At 38.9% G+C, this 23,889-nt stretch overlaps 1 protein-coding gene across 5 annotated transcripts in view; it reads left to right on the top strand.

Moving 5' to 3' along the window:
• SLC44A5 (solute carrier family 44 member 5) overlaps positions 1–23,889 on the top strand; it is a 115,430-nt gene that overhangs the window by 78,842 nt on the left and 12,699 nt on the right. For 4 of the 5 annotated variants that reach the window (XM_072419488.1, XM_072419487.1, XM_072419489.1 and 1 more), the window contains 14 exons: positions 210–333; positions 8,353–8,436; positions 8,756–8,868; positions 9,425–9,556; positions 10,840–10,939; positions 13,420–13,512; positions 13,618–13,705; positions 16,007–16,269; positions 16,842–16,936; positions 17,994–18,097; positions 18,426–18,499; positions 19,044–19,114; positions 20,060–20,148; positions 21,093–21,177. In XM_072419488.1, coding sequence (XP_072275589.1) covers positions 210–333; positions 8,353–8,436; positions 8,756–8,868; positions 9,425–9,556; positions 10,840–10,939; positions 13,420–13,512; positions 13,618–13,705; positions 16,007–16,269; positions 16,842–16,936; positions 17,994–18,097; positions 18,426–18,499; positions 19,044–19,114; positions 20,060–20,148; positions 21,093–21,177 — 1,515 coding nt within the window. The remainder of the gene's footprint in view (positions 1–209; positions 334–8,352; positions 8,437–8,755; positions 8,869–9,424; positions 9,557–10,839; positions 10,940–13,419; positions 13,513–13,617; positions 13,706–16,006; positions 16,270–16,841; positions 16,937–17,993; positions 18,098–18,425; positions 18,500–19,043; positions 19,115–20,059; positions 20,149–21,092; positions 21,178–23,889) is intronic. The other variant, XM_072419491.1, reaches the window with a different exon arrangement.

The following is a 23,889-nucleotide window of genomic DNA, read 5'->3' as shown; positions in this document are numbered from 1 at the left end:
AAACTAAAATTTGGAATGTAGGAGTTTGAGGACCTCCATGGTGGTGTCTATGCTAAATAGTTACCTCTCTATGTCTACACATTGGGCCTGTTCCAGTTTTGCTGGATCACCCAGGTTCACCCATGATAGTTTATCTTCTCCAGTCTTGGAGAGCTTTCATATATCAGGTCCATTGCCTGTTAATTGTTCCATTATCTCTCTTCTCACAGTCCTGCAGAGATGCTTCCCTGACTTCTCCACCAGGAACGGCATCCTGACTGTTGCAAACAAGACAGAATTTAAGGACGGAGAGGGAAAAATGAGGAACGTCACAGTCCTGAGAGAAGCAGCCAAGTAAGGAATGTTATTTATCACCATCCAAAGATCCTTTTTATTTTTAGGTGGTATCTGCTGAGTCCAATGGCTTCCTATAGACCTCAATGTCAAAGTTCCATTGTTTGCTGCACATTTCCTGGTTGGGTTCTTGTTCTTCATGGACTTCTCATGCAAGAGTAATGATCCACCTGCTTCACCTAATGCAGGGGTGTCAAACTCAAATACACAGCGGGCCAAAATTAAAAACTTAGACAAAGTCGCGGGCCAAACTTGAAGCTGAAATAGCACCGCTACTACAATTCCCCAGTCCAATGCGGGGCTTAATGTTATGAGTGGCTGGAACTCCCTCTTCACTGAAAAAGCACCGCTACTACAATTACCTGTGTCTAGAAAACAGTCTAATGTGGGGCCACGCATAGGCAGAGAGCCCCATGGTCTACAGACGCGAGTGATGCCGGTAATTGTAGTAGCGGCGGGCCAGCTGCAATTCATATTTAGAATTCCTTTGGGGGCCAAAAAAAAGTACGTTGTGGGCCAGATTTGGCCCGCGGGCCAGAGTTAGACACCCCTGACCTAGTGCATTCCTCATTATATAAACTCCTGCAAGGAGAGAGGAAAAAGCCACTATGGGACAGGTGGGTAAAGATGTCCTCATTGGACATACATGAGGTCCAAGGTGCAGAACTTACCGATGCCGGACTCAGCAGGGCAGGTAAATACCTCCTCACACGTGTCACTCCCTCACCAACTAGATGAATGAGGGATTGCTCTGTTGCTGGGTTATCTCTCTGTGTTTGGTCCCTTAACCTATATATATTTTTTAAAAATATTTATCACCACTTATCATAGAGATGCCAAGTAGGAGATGCAGGACAGCCCTTTGCTGCTATAACCTCAGCTTTGTATTATTAGAATGTGGCAACAGGAATTTCTTCATTTGCTAGCCAACAGAATGCGGCTTTGCTGCCTATAGGGGGGACCACAATGTAACATTTTGGTTTAATATATAGCTGAGAGAGAGAGAGAGCAAGCCAGGCTTTTGAAGGGCAGAGTAGGTAAGATTAAAACCACAACATTTTTTTGATTTCAAACATAATTTAAAAGGTTGAGACTATTGTCTCTTGGATTAATTCCTGAACTAACACTTGACCACTAATTTTGGCAACAGGTAGTAACAATAAGTTAATTCATCATACTGCGATTAGGTTTCCTACACGACGCGTTTCGCCCAAACTGGGCTTCCTCAGGGGTAAGGGGAGACTTAGGTAATGTTGCTGGGGCTTCTTACAGCAGAAACATGTGTTACCGAATTGTTACTTGAAAGTATTTGATACTAAAACCGATATCTATTTGGATGTACTGCTGTTTTTTCAGAGTCCAGGTAGAGTAAGTGGAATGGATGAGGCTTGTGTTGTTAACTCTTTCTAAATAGTGTCAGTCTCCTACGGGTTGGTAGCTTGATCAGTGTTTTACATAGTTTACTTAGTACGGTGATGAGACAGTAGTCCGGTGAGATGATAAGTTAATATTAATAGGTGAGGTGCTGCGTTATAGTATACTGGTGCGCCAGTGGGTAGACGTCCAAATGGGTGTTTTTTTGGTTTATGTTCATGCAAATACTCCGAAAGAAGAGCAAACTAGATTTTTTATGGCAAAAACCATTAGGGCCAAGCTACAGTGATTTGTGCCGGTGCAATAATGTGCATATATTAACTCAAGCTGGCACTGCCTGCAAGCGCTACCCCAACTCCAGCTGTAAGTGCCAGCCATATTGGTATATAGCTGGTCCTTAGATCCAGCTGTATAATATGGGGTATGTCCTATTTGTCCTGCCAATGAGCCAAGGTTCCACTTCTACATTCATCACATGCAGAATTGCTCTGCAAAGCCTGAGCATTTCCTTTTTATTTGCATTTGCGACCCTGTCTCCCTCTGCATCTATTGGGACAGAAGCCTATATTGTAGATTTACTGCTCTCCAGTACAGGGCACAGTTAGTTAAATTGACCACAAGAAGTGATCTGATTGGACGTTATCTATATCCAGCATTATATATAAAAGCTGAACCCCAGGCAAACAGCTAAACACATATATTATATACAATGGGGCTGCCAGATGATTTGTATTTCTGTCCATCCAGTTCTAAGATATACAGAGCTCAGCCACATGTCAGGCAGGGCAGGAGCAGTTATTTGAAGAGCCTGTCCTAGGGTATGTGAGCTGGGCAATTGTTCAATACCCCCACCTTCTCCATGGTTCCTATTGACAGAATGGCAAGGGGTGCAGGGACCTGGAAATCTGTGTATTTGGGGTCCCAACTTTAAATTTGCCCCATTTTGTATAAAACCCTGCTTGGATTTTCTGCATTTTAGCATAGGAAAACTTACAGGTCCTGCTCTTTCCTCATCCTGTAGATAGATAAAGAGAAGCAGCAGACTGATAACCCCATCTCTCATCACCCTGCTCACTCTTCCGATTAGCATGTTCCTTGTTAACACATGAGCACGGCAGAACCTGTGCTGGTTCTCCTCTCCCTATTTTGGGCTCTGCTGTACCAAGTCAAATTTAGGAACTTGCACTGATTGCATTTAAAAATGATTTCCATTAAATAATAATGAATAGAGATCTACATTGATTTGTGTCCTCTATATTAGCCTGGGGTGCAGCTTTAATCTCAGTGTACCTTGGCCTCACAGTTACACAAAGTTCCAACAACAGAATGTGTTTTTGCATTGTTTTATGTGTTCATCCCATTACTTATAGAATGTAACCTATTGTCGCTGTGTGTCATTAATGTGAACGTAACTCCAATTCATCTTCATAATAAGGTGTATTTTGTTTTGTAGCCATGTAACTGTCATCCGCCATGGAAACACAAGGTTATACAGCACATTCTGCAATGTTCTGTGTATGGCTTATGTATGTTCAGCCGGGACAGAGCAATACTGACGCTTCACATTAATATGTTCCCCAGCTGCACTGTGAATAACCTCTAATGATATTCAATAACATCGGAATGAAAACTGATAAAGGATAAAGATTTGGCCTGGGAAAAAAAGGGGCGCTGGAAGGATGGGGGGCATTGATATAGAGCTGGATACAAAAACTGAATGTTAGATAAATACTGAGAACAGGAGTCCATTACAATAAGTGATAACATGGGAATCTGTACTCTGCAGCTTCTGGAGCTTTTCTTTATCAAATTTATTTTCTCCATGCCCAACGCATTTTGCGGCAACAGCCACTTCTTCAGGGGATTTGATAGCAGAACAACAAAGCAAACAAACAGATATCCAAAGCACAAAAGTGATGTTAAAATCTGATCCAGTCCCACACTGCATGCAAGACAGGTATTATGGAGAGCACTGGCTAGGTGTCACTGGTATCAGGTGAAGGTAATGTTCCCAAAATTTTACCAGTACCCTTTCCCTGGGTCAGTAAATCAATAGTTTTTTGATATGCACACTTCAGCCTAGTCACAGCATCCACCCACCCAACAAGCAAACATGCCATCAGCCCCTTTTAGTGTCTGCACATAGAATTAAACATTCACTGACCTCTTGAGGGAGCTCCAATATGCATGCATGACTCTGCTAAAGGCAAGAGATGACCCTCCTTCTCCTACCTCCAACCCTTGCTTATTGCCAACCAATCAGTCTAGGCATCTTAAAAATGAGGACTTAAAACAGAACTTTCATTAAAAAAAGTTTACCACTTACCATTACTTTTCAAATGCAATACAGGTAGTCCCCGGGTTACATAAAAGATAGGGACTGTAGGTATGTTCTTAAGTTGAACTTGTATGTAAGTCAGAACAGGTACATTATTTTATTAAATGCAATTAGGACAGATGTTTGTCTCAACATAATATTAGGCAGTGTGGTGTCAGTTACTGTATAAAATCCTCATTGTGAGTTAATCACAAAGCAACAAAAAAAACAGTTGCAGAGTTTGTCTTGGTCTTTAACGAGTTACAAGAGGTTGCAGGGAAGCTCACTCCTTAAGTTCACCCACAACCTCAACTGTGTTTAGCAAAAGATTTCTTCTGCAAGTCATGCAAACCGCCCCCCTCCCCAATGAAGCCTCCATCCTGCACACAAGCGAGCAGGGAAGCCCTGTTCATATCTAGGAGTCGTCCCTATGTCCGATGTCCTTAACTTGGGGACTACCAGTACAGAAGGTCCCAGGACATGCCAGTCATCATTTTTCTGGCATGGACAGGACAGCGGGTGCAACTGCTTTCTTCCTTCCCCTTACTGTTTTTTCACATGTCACACAATCTCGCACTGCACGGATGTAATATCTGGTGATGCGTCTTCCTGAAAACGTAATTAAAAAAAAGTCCCAATCTTACTGTGCATACATGAGAATGGCACGTTTTTTTCTATAAATTCCACAAAAGCCCCTAATGATGCATGCCCAATTTTTCAGCAGCCCGCCTGATATACGTTACATATATATTCCCTTCAGTCTTTAACGCTGTGGCAGTAAAAAAAGATGGAACTGGAGGGGTCCTCCCCAAAGACGAATTTTCCATTATATATCCAAAATAAAAGATGAGAATTTTTCCTTGACAAATATGTTTGAACACAAATCATTCTGGCAGGCTGCTCTGTAGACACCATTAGAAAGTTCCAATTAGGCATTGCTGGATTCCATGTGAATAGGAATTAGAGAATGGAGATCAGCAAATGAATTAGAGAAAATTATGAAAATGGTAAAGCCAAATATTTCATTAAACAAAAAAAAAAACAATTGTGTATAATGCACAGTGCTTTAACAAACTTAGAACTTTTACACATGGGGGAGGGGTCCAAAAAGTTTACCTAGTACAGAGCCCATAAATTTGAGATGGTGGCCATATATATATAGACAAAGTGAAACGATTATTGCTGTATTCCAGAGCTGAACATGTCAATATTGCATGGAAGCCAACACTCAACACAAGTGCATGATGTGTACATTCCCATGACATGATGTTTAACCCGTTAATAACGCCGGTGATGTATTGCCTCGTCTGAGGGATACATTGATTGTTGGAAAAATAAGTTTAGCATGACAAAATAATTAATCCCTGATATAGCCCAAATGTGGCATGTTGATGATGATTCTATCAAATGAACACAATGAAGGCATCCATTTTGGTTGGTGATACTCTTGTTGCCATCTCATCTCACCGATTCTGGGTGTGTTGGTTTCATCCTGAAGAATGGCTGCTTTCATTGTCATCTACAAGGGGCCCTATTCAATAACTGGAGACAATTCTGTAGTAACATTATTTCATATGTTTACTGATGGGCTACGTCTACTGGAATGGTCAGCAAACTGCTCATGTACGTTGAGTTTGATGTTTCTGAACAACTCCTGAAAAAATACTAAGTAAAGAAATGGAGATCCGGGGCTTGGAAAGCTTCATATAATCCAAAGATAGACGAATATTGTACACCTTGATACCAGATGAAGACACATCAGGGAGCCACCTAGACAGGGCTATGTATTGAGACTTGAGCAACAATGCAAATGTCCTCCAATAAAGGATTCCGTGGGACTGGTGTGACTGTTATGGGTTATTTTATGAATCAATGGACCCTTTCATATAGTTTTAAATCTTATTGCCCAGCATATCACAGAACATACATGAGAACTGGTTTACCTGCAAAAAGATTTGTATTTCTGCCCATGCCATTCCATGATATACGCAACCACACCAGGCACTGCAGATAGTTGGTGGCTTGGCTTCCTTCTACTGCAATACAGCTTGGTCACCACCAGTTTGTATTGGACATCAGCAAGGCAGTGATTAATTATAACTCTGTCCTCTTCTCCTATAATAAAACCCCTTACCCAGTGCAATGAAAGACAGCTGGTTGGCTCCTGGTTGTGCCCCTTGCTCCCCTGCTGGTGTACAGGGCAATACAACATATCAAGGACTCATACCATGTACATTTAAGAATATATTAGGTATTTCTTCTTTCAAACATTCCCATATGAATTGTGTTATTTTTGTAACCCGTTTGGAGTTCAACCTTTACCATTTTAGTTACTCGGGATAATAGGCTACCCATAGATTTTGAGAATCCCATTTTTGTTCTAATGTTTGTCTCTGTTGACTAGGGCCCTAAAAGATATATGCATAATTCTTAACATTTGGCTTGAAACAACCGAATAGTTTCTCATTTGCATATAACATGTGTTGTGTAGATGCCATATGGCTGCCTATTAGAACAATTTACTAACTGAAATGTTTAACCCAATCTTGTGTATATAGTAAATATTTCTTATGTATATGTTAAGTTCATGATGTATATTTCAATGATTGTATACCAACACTGAATTAAGGTGCAAAATTCCATCAGTGCTCCCAAGATGGTGGATGCACTTGGCACATGTTTTTACACCCTACAAATACCTCAACAACCCCACCCCCTTACTGCCTTTATGCTCAAGAAGAGATGTGAACGAGGACAAGGCACAAGGAGTCTCTATCCATCCCAACACACCCCTGTTCACTATGGATCATCCTACACCCATTTGGATAGATCCAAAATTAACAAGAATTGGTAGAGATAGGTTGATAATCTTGCCCCCACTGACATCTTCAAGTTTGTTAGAACCATGTTCTTCTCCACTGACCTGAACAATTGGGCCAAATGGTGGGACCAGGTCTTATGTTATTGTCACCAGGCAAGGTAACCATAGCATGCCACCAGGGCTCCTATCCAAACCATTATCTTCGGTTTCCATTATACTATGGGCATTTCTTCATCACTTCACTAATGATGAGCTGTCAATGAAACATTTAACAGAGAATATGAATAAAGAGAAACGCTGTTCTAATGTATTATGGCAGATCACTATAGGCAGCCTAGAGCAGCAGTGGTTCGCAAGAAAATTTTGGTGGTCCGCGGCTCTGGCCGTTGCGGTCACTGACCCCCAGTGCGGTCAGGAGAAGGAGCCCACTGGGGGGGGGGGTGCACTGGCCAGAGCCGCGGACCACATCTTCTATATGGATTGTAGATTCCAGAGACACAACCCAGACCTGCGATGGGGGAGTGGGCAGGTTCTGGCTTGATCACGTCACTCTGGGGGAAGTTTCTTCGTAAGCCCGTAAGTTTAGTGGGCCGTAGGTCCAAAAAGCTTGGCGACCACTGGCCTAGAGGGCCCTGCCTGGGCAAAGCATGGGTTTACTTTAGGGGCTTTTGCCATATAACACAATTATGGTACTTGTACCCATTAATTTCTTGGTTGACCTTTACTTAAATATGTGCAGCAAAAAATGTACCTAATCCAAAATTTTTCCCAATGCATTTTATCTGTTACTTGTGCATTGTGGTGTGTTGAAGGGCATGTGTGTCTTTTGTTGCAGTGATGCATGCTTGACCTTTGTTAGAAATAAATGAGAGCTCCCCCAAAACAAATGCACAATGTGTGACATGTGTGTGTAACTAGGAAACTGATATTTCAAAAATATTGTTGGTAAAAAACTAGTAAAATTTGGCAAAATTTTGGTACCATCTAGCAACATTTCATTATTATTGCAAAACGCAATGGTAAATGTAAAAAAAAAAAGCAGTTTCTGATGGTTTTAAAGGGTGCAAAAAGCTTTAAAATGTTTCTAAAGGGTATAGAAGCATATTTCCAACTATCCCAGGCCTGTTCATAAGCCTCATTAAATAAAAAAAAAAAAAAAAGACCAAATCAAAAAGTGAAAAGTATAAAAAGTGCAAACAAACAATACATAAATAATTACCAAGTGCACAAAAAATGCAAAGAAAAACATAATGAATTAAATTCTAAATTCACCCCCCCCTAAGAAAAATGTTTCCTCCCTCCAAAAAAAGAAAAGAATTTTAATGAATTGATATTAGAAATCTGGCCGTAGTAATTTCACTGAAAGTTGCCAGGCTTTGACTATAATACAAGTCTATTAATCCCTGTAATAGGTGGAGCTGCCCTCTAATTCAGTGTTAGTATATACCCTTCAATATTTATTTCTCAGAATGCAATAAATACGTTTATTTCCCCCCCCCCCTTCAAGCGGTATCAATAGCGTGCTAGATGCGCGCTCCATCGGGATGAAGATTTTCGAGGACTACGCCAGTTCCTGGTATTGGATTGTGATGTAAGTGGCAGAGATTTTCTTTCATTTGATAAAACAGTTCAAAGCAGGATATGACCCGGCTCTAATTATTTCCAGGTTGTGACAGTTTCTCAATGTACAACTGAATAAAGGAAGTTTTTGATCTCCAAATAGTCACGTTTAACAAATCTCTCTGCTTTCAGTATGTTAAGTTTTTTGGCAAAGGGCAAATAATTAAATTTACTGAAAAGCGGCTGGAGCTGATAACGTATCTTTTAGATTCTTTACACGACTTTTTGTAGCCATTTCTAATTCTGTATAAACATCCTGCTTTCGTGTTTTGCCTCATTTTTCCTGTTAGAGCTCTGTTCATCGCAATGGTCATCAGCCTGTTGTTCCTGATTCTCCTGAGGTTTACCGCCGGGGTGTTTTTTTGGATTTTTATAGTCGGTGTTCTTGGAGTTGTTGGATATGGTAAGTGCTGATGATTTTTTTTTAGAAATAGAAGTTCCTCACCTGTTTCAAGAGGTGATATGACTCAGTAAATGAAAACATTTGAAATGTATTAAATGCAGATTGTCTTGCAGTAATATACCTTCAGATTGGATTTTATAGAACTCTGACTTAGCGTTTTAAATTCTTTTATGTTTATGAAGGCCTTTAAAGGGCCAGTCCCTCCAAGAATGGTTGGTTGTAGATTGGTCTGTCCTTTGGTTTTAAGATTCAGATTCTTGAACCCTCTGAGCCCTTCTTTCTATAAATCCCAACTCTGGTTTTGGGAATTTGGGTGTTCCTGTTCACCGTTGTGTGTTCCGGCTTCTCCTGTTGCATTCTCCATAAAATAAAATTGCCAAAAGCAACAGAGGGAGACAATTCAACTGAAGGGAACTCCAGCTCTATTCTCACACAAAATTCAACATCCAAAGGTGATAAATTACAATTGATTTGTAAATCAAATCTGGTCTAACAAAACTGTCAGCATGGAGCATGTGTCTGCATATATATTAAATCTTCTTATTTTTGTTTCCAGGGATTTGGCATTGTTACTGGGAATATGACAGTTTGAGAGGCGTCCCAGGCTCGGACCTCACTATCTCTGATATTGGACTGCAGACGGACTTCCGAGTCTACTTACAGCTCAGGGAAACCTGGCTGGCATTCAGTGAGTATATCTTTATCATATGCCAGACAGTAAGGTCATGTCAGAATTAACCAAATGTTGTCATTGTACACTGGATTATCATTGGACTAACATGTTCGTTAGAATTGACACAATCATATAAATCACGCCGTCTATGTGGTTTTTGGCTCAGATCAGCCCCTTCTGCACCATTTCACTTGCTACAAAGTTACTTAGGTAAATAGTAAGTCAGGTTGAAAAAAGACATAAGTCCATCAAGTTGAACCACTAGGAAAGTAAACATCCCAGATATAAAACCCTATAAGACATAGTTGGTCCAGAGGAAGGCAAAAAAAAAAACCCTGGTAAAATTTGCTTCAACAGGGGAAAAAAAATTCCTTCCTGATTCCATGAGGCAATCGGATGTTCCCTGGATCAACAGTCACTGTTATTTTTACTTTAAAGCCTTAATACTCAGTTATATTATGTGCTTCTAGAAATACATCCAACTTTTTCTTATAGAAATCTATAGTAGTTGCTGAAACTACTTCCTGAGGGAGACGAATCCACATTTTCACAGACCTTACAGTGAAGAATCCCTTTGTTACTGTTACTTTGTTTTGCTCCTTATCTGGAGCTTAAACTTCCTTTCCTCCAAACACAAAGAGTGCCCTCTTGTTCTTTGTAATGATCTCAAAGTGAATAATTGCGAAGAGAGTTCTCTATATGGACCATTTATATATTTATACAGGGTGATCATATCCCCCCTTATACGTCTCTTCTCAAGGGGGAATAGATTCAGTTCAGCTAATCTCTCCTCATAGCTGAGCTCCTCTATTCCTTTTATTAGTTTAGTTGCCCTTCTCTGCACTCTCTCCAATTCCACAATGTCCTTTTTGTGAACTGGTGCCCAAAACTGGACTGCATATTCCAGATGTGGTCTGACCAATGCTGTGTACAGGGGCAGGATTATGTCTCCATCTCTGCAGTCTATTCCTCTTTTAATACAAGAAAGTACTTTGCTAGCTTTATATATTGCAGCTTGGCATTGCATGTTGTTATTAAGTCTATGATCCAGGACTCCCATGTTCCAGTCTGATCACTGAGGGAGAGGTGACTGATGAAATATTTCTTCCTTCCTGCAGCAAACTGATAAAATCATCTCAATCTAGGCAAAGTCACCAGAGTGGAGGTCAATGATTTGTTTAATATTAAAAGTGGAACTTTTCAGAAAACTGAAACTGTTGCTGCACATTGTGATAATGATTAATAAGAAAATGTTTAAAGGGTTCCTTAAAGCTGAATGTTGATTTTTTCCTCCACAGTGATTATCCTCTGCATTGTAGAAGTGATCATCATACTCATGCTGATATTTTTAAGAAACCGTATAAGAATTGCCATTGCACTCTTGCAGGAAGGTAGCAGGTAAGTTATTCTAAAAATTATTATTAAAAACTGATGAGACCTGTAAAGTAAAATCCTGCATATGGAGATGAGTGAATGTCTTCCAGGTGCATCAAAGCAAAAAATGTGCAAAGAAAAAGAGTTTGCTCTCCTATGAGAATATCTGGAGCCTGTGTAAAAAAAAAAAAAACAGCATGCTGCAGAGAAGGACCATTGCTCCCTATGTGCAAGCACTGGTCTCTCTGACGGCAGCATGCCCTCCACTGATAGAGATCTATGACCTTGCAATCATCAGCACTCATGTTAACCTCAAAGCTCTCCAAAACTGGGGAAGATAGAGTATGATGGGTGAACCTGGGTGACCCAGGATTGAAAACATTTGCCAAATGACATCACAGGATTGTAAAAAACTCATTCCAGGTTTGCTGGATCACCCAGAGTAAACGTCCTTCTCTGCATCATGCTGGCGGGGGACAGGACTTTCTACTCAGACTAGAAATAGATTGTAAGATCACCCTTAGATTTTATGGACCTGTAATGTATTAAACTGAATGCTTTGTTGGGTTTAAGATTAAGAAGTCTTCATCAAAAGGCCAATCTTCAGCTAGATATGACTACAATGGGCCATTGGCCCTGATTTATTAAAGCTCCCCAAGGCTGGATATGATACAATTTCATCAGTAAAGCCGGGTTATCCAACAAACCTGGAATAGATCTGTTCCAGGATTCAAAACATTTGCTAGCAAATAGTAAATGGAAGAAATCCATTCCAGGATTTCTGGATAGCCCAGGCTCACTGTTGAAAGTGTATCCTCTCCAGCCGTGGAGAGCTTTAATAAATCAGGCCCAGTATAAGAATTTGGCATCTGATGCCAGTAATAAATTGCACAGTTTTACTTTCAGGTACATTCTCACCAAAATCACACCATGGCTTTTCAATACTAGATGAGCAGTTTTTACCATGGAGCTGCAGACGTGGCCTCATTGTGTGCCTTTCTTTTTTTTTATTTTAATGTTGCAGAAAAATGTAAATTCTTTTAGGATCTCATTAATCAGCACATCCTTTATCAGTCACTTAACAAGCTTGCAGCTTTTCCTCATTTACATATTACATTATGCACAGGACACTTAGGAGGATTAGACAAGTGCTTTTAATTATCACCTAGCAGCATGTGACAGCATATACTTTGCATGACAGAAATAGAGGTGACCAGAGGAGGGCGCTGCGTAGTTGTATTACAACATTTTTGGGAATAGACCACAATGTCACAAATCCTTTTTATTAATATTATTAATATTATTATGGATGTTCTCATTGGAAAAAGGGACCTGAACTGGGGAAGCTGAGTTCAGAAAGGTAAGCAGAGGCAGGGGCAAATTTTCAAACTCCTCAGCAAAATATTGAATAGTGCTCTCCCCAGGGTCATTGCTAGAATTCCCAAGCATGCTACGGCAAGTGTGTGTGCCTTAAATGTGGCCAAACCGTCAGAGAGCCTAGAAAGTTATGGTTAAAGTGCAATAGTCACAAGTATGTAACGTATATATTACAGGGGTCAGGTGTATGTATTTTACAGAGTGCAGGAGTCACAAGTATGTAATATATATATATATTGAAAGGGTAAGATGTATGGCTTTTACAGAGTTCAGGGCTCGCAAGTACATCATGTATATATTTCAGAGGTCAGGTGTATGTGTATCACAGAGTTCAGGGGTCGCAATGGTGTAACGTGTATATTGCAGGGGTAAGATGTATGTATTTTACAGATAATGTATAATATATATATATAAAATGCTGAGTGCAGGGATCAGGGAATGCAAATTGCAGGGGTCAGGTGCATGTATTTTTACAGATTTCAGGGGCAAGTATGTAATGTGTATGTATATAATTATATATATATAAGGGGTATATAAATTGCTGAATGCAGGGGTCAGGTGTATATAACTGTATATACTGTGAACAGAAGTAAGATACCATATATGCAACACTTTGAGTACAAGGATTAGGGGTCACAAGTATGTAATGTATATATTGCAGATACCTATAGGGTAATGATCTGGACTTGTTCCTCCAGTCATTTCAAAGCACTATTTTGTGATATGTATTAGGAGAAGTAATTATTAATACAATTTATCTTTTGCCACAAAACCCTTCTCTATGTTTTGTTTTTCTATTAAATATTGCAGAAGTCAGGTGTATGTATTTGATACTCACTCACTGAATCACTGATACTCACTGAATCATTCCCTGGTGAAGAATCAATTGCTGTGATTCAAACACATGGACCTGGAAGATTCTCCACCATAGAATGTTTAAGTTAATGTCAGATTCTCAGCTTTATAATTAGATATCCAAGTGTATAAAAAAACTACTTGTTCATGTAAGACTGTTTGATGTTTCATTTGTATTAAGGCGCCTGAGACACAAATCTCGTATCAGCTCAGGCTGTGATTGGCTGGAGTATTTTATCAGCTCTATAACTTTGTAATATTTTCTTTTGCAGAGCAATAGGATACATCATGTCTACGCTGTTTTACCCAATCATCACCTTCATCCTAATCGCCATCTGTATCTCGTACTGGGCTGTCACCGCCGTGTATCCTTTTTATAAGCGTACTACATTGCACCTCTCTAGATTAGATCAGAGCCCGGCAGCCAAGTGTAAACATATGGAAATTATCACTCCTTAATTCACAGACAGATTCTTGGCTACGTCTGGGGAAGCTGTATACAAAATTATGGCCAACAAGACCCCATGCCAGTATGCAAATGAAATGTGTGTACCTGAAGTAAGTGGGGAGACGCTTACATGGGAATTTATGAGGCTCATTAGCTGAGCTTCACATCCTGGTGAGATTGTCTAAGCAGATGTCTAGGATGGCACAATTCTCCACACAGCACAATACTTCTAATTTTTTTTTCCTCTTTTTATTATTTTCATTTCTCTTCTTCTGTATGTTGCCTGTTTTCCATTTCTGTCTTCTCCAGACATTTAGGCATCTTATTTCATTTCCATAGTTTGTTTCAGTCCCCCCTTCTCTTTTCTGTTTCTGTTATCTTTTTATCATTTATCTTCTCTATTTTTTTCTCCTTTCTTTTTTCTGCTTATCTATTCTTCATTTGTTATCCTCTGTATTGTCTTTTCTTTCCTACACTCTTTATCCTTCTTCTAGTACATTTATCATCTTTTCCTTGGTTCTACTAATTTTATCCTTTCTCCTTGCCTTCTATTTTACCTTCCTTATCTTAATTAATTAATTCTCATCTCCTTTGATTTCTTTCTATTTTTCTGTTTTCCATATTTCTTTTCCTTATATTTTCTTTATCTTCTCTCCCTCCTCCTCTATTATTTCTCTCTTCTTCTTCTATTCTACTAGTCTTTTATATTAATATTCTGTATTTTCTTCTCTTTCCCATTTATTCTGTTCTGTCCCTTGTTCCTTTTATCATCATGTTGCAGTCTCCACTCTTCTTTTTATCCCTCTGCTATTCTATTCTCCTTCTGTCTTCCTCACTATTCTTAGCTTCACTCCTCTTTCTAGCCCCGGTTTGTGCTTTTATCCTTCCATTTTCCATCCTCGTTTCCCTCTTCTATCAACCTTCAGTTCTTCCCACTTCTCTTCTATCGCTCCTGTCTTGTCCGCTCTTTTTTCTGTACTCCTGCTGTTCTCTTACGATTCTCTTTTCCATTATCCTCATTCTGTTTCTCTCCTACCTGTCTACCATCATTCTCCCCGGTATCTTTCTCCCTCTCCTCCTTCTTTTCCTCCCACTTCTCTTTCTATACTCTATAACTTTACTCCATTACCCCTTCTATATGCCTTTTTTCTCTCATTCTTCTATTTGTATTCTTTCTTTACTACTCCTCCATGTATTCTCCCTTTTTCATCATTTTTTATCATTTCTCTTCTTCTTTTGTCCTTCTTCTGTTCTTTTCTTATTATCCTCCTCTTTTATGTATCTTGTTTTTTCTCATCTTTCCTTTGATCCTCCTTCTCAACCTAATGTTTTTTCCTCTATCTGTTCTAAACACTTCTGCCTCTATATTAGAAATGAATCCAACCTCTTATCATTAGCTTGGCCACATATTTATAACATGAAAAAAGCAATTGTGGGGAATCACCAATTTATGGGACTTTTCAAGCCAACGAGAACAAAAAGGTTTTTGTTTATATAATAAAACTTACTTTATTAAATAACATAACTTTGCTCATATTAAAAGTACATAAATAAAATCAAAAGGCATAATAGATACTCCTTTTGGGGCTTCCCCTTCGGGTAATCCCAATTTTCTTTCTACGCGTTTCGCAGACAAAAATCCGCTTTCTCAGGAAAAAGGAGATCTACAATCACAAAACGTACATCAAATAAATTCTGAATTAACATCATATTGTTATTTTCAAAATTATATATATAACAAATATTGTATGTACATTTTGTGATAGTAGATCTCCTTTTTTCTGAGGAAGCTGACTTTTGTCCACTAATGTGTAGACAGAAAATTGGGCTTATTTATGTACTTTTTATCTGGGAAAAGTTAATGTTATTTAATAAAGTAAGTTTTATTAGGTAAAAAAACTTTTGTTCTTGTTGGCTTAAAAAGTCCCATAAATTGGTGATTCACCATAATTGCACTTCTGCCTCTGTTTACCCATTCATTCTTTCCATTCTCTCTCTTTCCCTTTACTTTTATATTCTTTTTTCCTTCCTCTTGCCTGCTTTCTGTATGCCTTATTTCTCTTCCCCCTTAATTTCCTTATTTTCTCCTCTCTCCTTTCACTATCCTCATCTTTTTCCTTCTTCTCCTTCCCCTATCCTACTTCTGTTTTCTCCTCCCTCTTTCCTACTTTTCACTCCTTCCTCTAGCCTCTTATTCTTTTTTTGCTCTATCTTCATTTTCAGTTTTCACTTTTTTTCCTATTTTGTGCTTTTTCTTAGTTACATTTGCCAGGAAATATATAATAATCCAATTAGCCTGTGCCCCCCTTGAGTTTCTATTCAGCTACCACTCTTCTTATCTCTGAAGCTGCTTATCACTTGAATGAAGTAAGCTGTATCGTCCGGTCTTACTTGCTGTATTTTTTCTTTAGACATTCAATACTTCCAACGTGACCAAGCTGTGTCCGGGGGCTCAGTGCACCTTTGCATTTTATGGAGGAGAAGGTTTCTACTATAAATACATCCTGATCTTTCAGCTGTGCAATGTCTTTGTGTTCCTATGGCTGGTGAATTTCTCCATCGCCTTGGGGCAGTGTACGTTGGCTGGTGCCTTCGCCTCCTACTACTGGGCATTTAAGAAACCCGCTGACATTCCCACATGTCCTCTCTTCTCATCATTTGGACGAGCAATAAGGTAAACGAAAATGGGAGAAATGTTATGGCATGTTCTGTGCAAACCTTCAGCAAAAATCAGTTTTATTGTATGTGCTTGCATTTTTCCCAACCCCAAAAATAATAATTTACTGGCCCATAACCATAACCGCAACTTAGCCATAGAACTAACCCCTAACCTGACCCTATAACCCTAATGTAACTCCTAACATGAACCCAACACTGACCCTAAACCATCATTTATTGTGACAAAGACATAAAGTAAAGGGGAATCCAATGTTATCCACATTGGATAATATTGGAATCCAATGGAGACACATGTTGCAAAGGGGGAGAATAGCCAGGACAGGAGCCATGGCACTCCTTTTGTTCCTTCAGAACAATGCCTGGAACTTTTTAAGATCAATTGAGACACACAGTCAAAGGGAAAGAAAGGGGGATTTTTGTCCTCCAACTTTCTGAATATTGGTATTTGGTGTTATGGTGCTTTATAGTACTTACACTTTTGTTATATACTATACTGTGCTGTATTTTTCATACTTTTTTCAAATATGTAATTGAAACCTTATGAATTGATGTTTTTTCCTGCCTCAGGTATCACACTGGATCATTAGCGCTTGGCTCCCTCATCTTGGCACTTGTACAGTTCATTCGAATTATATTAGAATATTTGGACCACAAACTTAAAGGTAAGAACTTTCAGCTCACAAGAGGCAGGTGGGGAGGTGTATGTTTCACCTTAACAAAAATCCTTTATATGTTTCCCCCAAACATTTTACTCTTGAAATGTAGAGGTTATCTGACTGCAAAAAATAATTTCGGTAAAACAACAGATTTTTTGCAGATTTGGAAATCGTTTTCTGATTTTCAGTTTTTTTTTTTTATAGTTCTAGCAGTTTATAAATTCTGCAGCGCTCTGCCCTACTTTAAAATTGGGTGCAGCCATACAGAATTACAGCCAACTAGTGTAACACTGCAGAACATATAGTTACATAGTAAGTCAGGTTGAAAAAAGACATAAATCCATCAAGTTCAACCACTAGGGAAATAAACATATCCCAGATATAAAACCCTATAAGACATTGTTGGTCCAGAGGAAGGCAGAAAATCCCTGGTACAATTTGCTTCAACAGGGAAAAAAATTGTAATCACTGTTATCTTTACTTTAAATCCTTAATCCCCAGTTATATTCTGTGCTTCTAGAAATCATCCAGCTTTTTCTTAAAGCAATCTATAGAACTTGCTGAAACTACTTCCTGAGGGAGCCGATTCCACATTTTCACAGACCTTACAGTAAAGAATCCCTTCCTTATCCAGAGCTTAAACTTCTTTTCCTCCAGATGCAGAGAGTGCCCTCTTGTTCTTTGTAATGATCTCAAAGTGAATAGTTGGGAAGAGAGTTCTCTATATGGACCGTTTATATATTTATACAGGGTGATCATATCCCCCCTTATACGTCTCTTCTCAAGGGAGAATAGATTCAGTTCAGCTAATCTCTCCTCATAGCTGAGCTCCTCCATTCCTTTTATTAGTTTAGTTCCCCTTCTCTGAACCTTCTCCAAACACATTGTATTTTGCTTACATCTGAAGCCTGATGTGGACAATCCATGGAGAGAACTTTTCCAAAAAAAATGTAGATTTTGGGTAAAGGTTGGGTGAATCTTGAATTGAAACATTTATCAATAGACTCCCTCTCGTGTGTGTCCTATTGCTGAAAGTTTACATTTTCCTTTTTTTTTGTTATAGCTTCTCAGAATTCCTTTGCAAAATTCCTATTGTGCTGCTTGAAATGCTGCTTTTGGTGCCTGGAAAAGTTCATAAAGTTTATAAACAGGAATGCCTATATTATGGTACGTATATGTAATGTGTAAAAATGATAACAGGTGTACGCAACATTTAGGGCACAACATACTGGGGTAATAGTTAAGCGCTCTGGAAAGGTCTTCCTGTCCCTCTAGCTCCATCCCACTATACATAACTCTGGGATTCTGTTTCTATGACAAAACTATGACATAGTTTTCACTATGTCATAGTATTAAAGCACAGTGCAGTCTACCACCCCACTTTCCAAAAGTTTGCTTCCCTATGTCTCAGGCCGGGCTCAGTGGCCTTTGTCCAATAGGTTTCTAGTATTCCAATGGCTTCTGCTGATTCTCATTCCCTTCCTCTGTCTTACAGATTGCAATTTATGGGAAAAATTTCTGTACGTCAGCAAGAGATGCCTTTTTCTTATTGATGAGGAATGTTGTGCGGTAAGTCAGAGTATTATGCATTATGTGTAACATTGGTGCCATCAAAGAATTTCAATACAATAATGAATGAGGTGTCAAGAATCTGTACTTGACATTCCCAGGCATCCATTAATTTAGGATGTACAAGTCCTATCCAGCATCTGACAGCCACAACTAGTGAAGGGCTGCAAGTATTTTGATGCATAAAGAAGCAACTATATCTTTCTGACTTGGCAATTATTATTATAAAGGATAACATTAAAACCTTTAAAGTTGTTGGTAGATATTAAAGATGCAAACAAATGCAGTGCTATAATCATCAATACACCATTTATGTATTTTCCTAATGCAAAGAGTGGTATGAACTTCTTACCACCCTATGGTGGGTGTAGAATGACCAGAGTGTAAAGGAAGTGGGTAGATTAATATGTCTATATGATAATAGGACAATTTCTGGATTAAACTTGAGTTCCTATGAGTTGCAGTAAAAATGTCCCGCATACTGTATTATTTTATTGCTTGCGGTGTAATTTTGAACTCACATATGCCACTTTTATCCCCACAGAGTTGCTGTTTTGGATAAAGTCACTGATTTTTTGCTCTTCCTTGGCAAGGTTCTTGTTGCAGGGTCTGTCGGTAAGTCATTTATTTATATTTTAGAACTCCAGAGTCTGGTTGTTACAGATTGCACTTGTATTTACCTTACTTGTATTCCATGTATTTACAACACACACCACAGCTTACAATCCAATGTTCCTACCCTGGGCTGTATCTACTTTAATGCACATAAGCCAGTGTATAGGGCAGCAGGGTTGGAGGGTATAGCATCACATCTTAAAGTATACAAATTCTGGTAACATTTGCTTATGTTGCTTCCCTCCTCTGGCCATCTCTGGATATTTCTGGCAAAACTTAGTAATTTTCCAAAGCCTCTCGTCATTTCCCATTGTTTCTCCTTAACCATCTCTCCTTTTTCTAGTTTGATAGTTTTAAAAAGTAGTTCTGTATGTAAAGCAGGAAAAATACTGCATACAATAACATATATTTTTTATTAAAATAATAACATGACATACAGGACAGAGCTTGTGTAAAAGATTAGTATCATCATTTGTACCTCAGCTGGTATGGTGTCTACCATCATGCAGCATCTCAAGGCTCATAGGTATCTTTGGGGAAAAGGAATGGGGCAAGTGGGCTTGGCAGATCAAAACCAATCTCACTGAACAGTAATGGAAATAATTTCTATAGCCCTTTCTAACCAAGACATAACCCCCGTATAATCCTATCCAACATGAATACTGGTCAAGTGACTGGTCTTAGATAGGGAGGGGGATATAAACTTGTCAGTTATGTGTCATTTAGGTAAAAGGGAGGTAAAGCATCACTTGTAAATTCATATCCTTAAATGTGCAGGTACAGGTAAATCCTAATAATTCCTGCAGTAATAGCAGTAAAGGAAGTTTGAAACTTCCTAAACCCAGAGCCCTACTGTAACAAAAATTGCTGCTTGTTCTTTGTTCTGCATTATTTAAACCAGATGATTCTTGGAAAGTTTTACTTTTATATTTAATGTTTCTATAGGAGTTCTGGCTTTCTTCTTTTTCACAAGGAGAATACCTTACATTTCGTATGAAGCTCCTTCGTTGAATTACTACTGGGTGCCACTTTTGGTAAGTCATTCTGATATTTAACCTTGAGGTGCACCTAATCTCCAAATGAACTCAGTAAAAGGAAACATCACATACAGAACTTGATTCAAAGTTCTAATTTATTTCTCCTCCTGACTCAGATCGGGACATTTTTCTTTCACTACTGAACTGTTGTGAAATTGAAATCTGGAGCTTGCATTGAAAAGTGCCGTAGAGAACAATGGCAGAGAGAAAGAGAGAGAGAGATCCCTAATATTTTCTATGATATTTGACACATATATAGGTTGCAAGATTGCAAGAGTATGGGGTCAGTATTTTGGTCCTGGGTAATGTAGGAACCAAGATGCACACTATTAGTTGTTTTTTTCTGCATGTATCTTGATAAAGTAAGTAATATATATTGAGCCTGATTTATTAAAGCTATCAGAGGCTAGAGATGATACATTTTCACTAGTGAAGTTGGGTGATCCAGCAAACCTGGGATGGATCTGGTCCAGGATTGAAAACATTCCAGGTTTGCTTGGTCACCAAGCTTCACTCCAGCCTTGAAGAGCTTTAATAAGTCAAGCCCAGTGTCTCTGTTCTATGAGAGTGTCCTGAAGCATATCTTTGCATTCTTCGATCATCGGGTTTTGTGTGTATTCCGTCCCTGACAGCTTTCTGTAGCATTATATCCACTTAGGTGTGGCCCTTCAGTGATATTGGGGCCCACTCTTGAGGCCCTTGTTGGGATCTTGGAAAATGAATTACTTTACACTAAAAGCAGCTAGATAGATCGTTAAGAGCTTTAGGTTACTGAGTATATTCCCCACACCAAATAGATTTCAGTTCTCTTTTTTATTTCTACTGGTCTGAGCAGTGCTTACACTTTAATGTGATTAATCCAGCATATGTATCTTGAATGTACAAATCATTTTGTCATAGTATAACGTTGTTATAAATTTATTCATTTCTGTTCCCCACAGACAGTAATCATTGGATCTTACCTTATTGCACACGGATTTTTCAGCGTCTATGCCATGTGTGTCGACACACTTTTCTTATGTTTTTGTAAGTATTATTTTATATGGCTCAGGACCCCCCACACACACACATACACGCACCCCATACAAAGAATTGTTTTTCAATTAATATTATTCCCGGTATTCTTTTGCATAGTTTTCCTATGTGCACTTAGTACTACAGTAAAGAGGTATATAAGAGTGTTGTATAGACCTAGCTTGCACAATATGTACACACCAAGTCAAAAACTAATGTACACAACATTTATTTCCAAAGTCTTTAGAACGTTTCAGTATTCGCAGTAGAACCTCGGTTATCTGGCACCCAAAGGGAATAGTCGATTCCGGAGAAGTGTAGTTTCCAGGTAACTGGGGTTACTCTGAAATGGAGCACTGAACTTGAATGGGGAGACTTGTCCTCATTCACCTCTAGTGCTGAATGGCTGAGAAAAGGGAAACCCTAATGACGCTTGAGCCGTCATCAAGGTTTCCCTTTTCTCAGCCAATCACGGAGTGGAGCAATCAGCGGAGCTCTGCTCTGCTCTCCTGACAGCTCTGCTCTCCTAATTGCTCCCGCAGCCCTAGCGAAGCTGTGGTTAGTATTTTTGGATGCAGAACACATACCATAGCGCTAGGGCTGCAGGAGCAATCAAGAAAGCAGAGCTGTTGGGTGCCGGTTATTATTCCATTCTAAGTGCGTAAAAAAGAGACAATAATGGGAGAGATGATTGTTGCTCTAAACAAGGCGTCAGAAGACTGAGGCAATAGTGACAGCCTGCACTCCTATTAAATCTTAAAGTAGTACCCAGGCTTTTAAACCCCACTGACCCCTGCAGTTGCAGGTACTGTAGAGCAATTCCTCCTCAAAATTCCCAGCAGAAGCACTGCTTTGTGCAACTCATCGGTGTGAGATGTTCAGCTCACTCTGCTTCTATTCCCATCATTAAATGAGCAGCTCCACTTCCCCCATGCAGTTGCTTATCAGCTCAGCTCTTCCTCAGCTCTTCCTTACCCCTCCCAGCAGTAACCTACAAGCTCAGCTCCCTTTGTCCCCCATCCCATCAGTAACTCAGCAGCTTAGCTTACCTTTTCCTGGTAGAAGGGCTTGGTCAATTTCAGTGCTGTGAATTTGAGAATGAATTGCTCCACAGTGCCTACATCTTCAGATGTCATTACGGGCTTGTTTTATCTCATTTACTTTTGTAAAGCAGAGGTAAATCCCTAAATGTCCATATCATGGCAACACATTCATTTTAAGGGTTTCATAAATTGCTCAGATTGCTGAAACCCTAATCGATTTGTAAATTATATCCATACTGGCATTTGAAAGCTGTAGCCTGTGTATACCAAGCATATAGGATATATTATATTTATTTTATTAACTCAAGACCTCACATCAGCTCAGACACAGCACTATTCTGCTGAATCAAATTTTACATCTTAAAGTACAAATATGAATGTGACTATTGCTGTATCCAATATCTTAGAAGTGGAAGCGGCCATTAGTATTTCACATCTGGCCTCACTGTATTGTATGTTTTATAGAACATTTAATATATATAAATTATTTCCCATGTACACCTGCAAGGATAAGAACATCATATACACAATACATTTACAAGTTTGTATAACTGTGTTGATTCAAATACTTGTGCTCACCTAAGTGTTCCAGGAGATTTTCCTATTGGGAGCATATTGTGGGTCCTGGCCTCCGGTTTTCGCTGCTTATTTGCACTGCCTTTTTTCCAAAACCTTCCTATCCTTATTTGTATTTTGGATTCTTTTCTTGCTGTTCCCTCATTTGCAACAAACGAATCTCCAGTTGGTGGGGATTATTCTATAAAGCAGCTTACATTCAATACCCGTATCCATTGAAGTGTATAGCCAAAAGATTTGTTTCAGTTTTGAATATAAAAAGAAGAGTTAGAACACTTACCAAGTTCTTTTATTGTTGCCTATTTACTGGTGGGCGAATTTCCTTTCATTACCATCATAGAAATACAACAGGAAGTAAAAGGAAGCCAAATCAAGGAAAAATTAAAGCAGTCATAGTGCCTATGTCCTATTCTTTGTGCTGCCCCATTGGGAAATTTTTACTTGATTTCCTATACCAGAGACACAATAAGAAGAAAGAGAGACACGTACAAAGCTAGGTGATTGTCAACTTTACAGATATTTTACCATTCTAATAAACCTTTGGGTATCACCAATGCTTGGACCAGGAGAACATAGAAGGATATACAGTTGTCCTAAAATTGTGGCTATTAGGGCCAATCAAAAAAAATCATACACCGTCTTTAATTTTGTTGTTACAAAGTAAGTGAAATTATTTTTTTTAAACAACTGTTAATGGAATAGGTTTTATCATTGGAACATTTCTTCTGGTGACAAGGATTTCCCATCATTAGTGGTCTCCAGGATAAATTAAGCACATGGACCTTCCCATTGGTTACATTTACAACTAAAATACCCCAATAGGGTCTCTAATAATTACCTTTAATAATTACCTTTATTAATTAACTTTTGGCTATAAATAGACTTTCATTTCAATTCAATATGTCTTAAAGAATAATCTTCACTGGGTTCTTCGTTTTGATCTTTATTGTTGGTGCTCTTGGGTGACGTGGTGTGCCGTTCTGTGAAGAATTCTCATTTGTGCAAGGTTGCATGATGATCCCCATGGTCCATGACAATCAGGTCCATGGGAATCATAGACACAGATTTATATATATATATTTATATATATATATATATATATATA

This window comes from Pyxicephalus adspersus, chromosome 8 (genome assembly GCF_032062135.1).
Source record: "Pyxicephalus adspersus chromosome 8, UCB_Pads_2.0, whole genome shotgun sequence".
NCBI lineage: Eukaryota > Metazoa > Chordata > Amphibia > Anura > Pyxicephalidae > Pyxicephalus > Pyxicephalus adspersus.
Note: the sequence above shows the minus strand (reverse complement) of the source record. Positions and strands in the feature narration are given on the sequence as shown.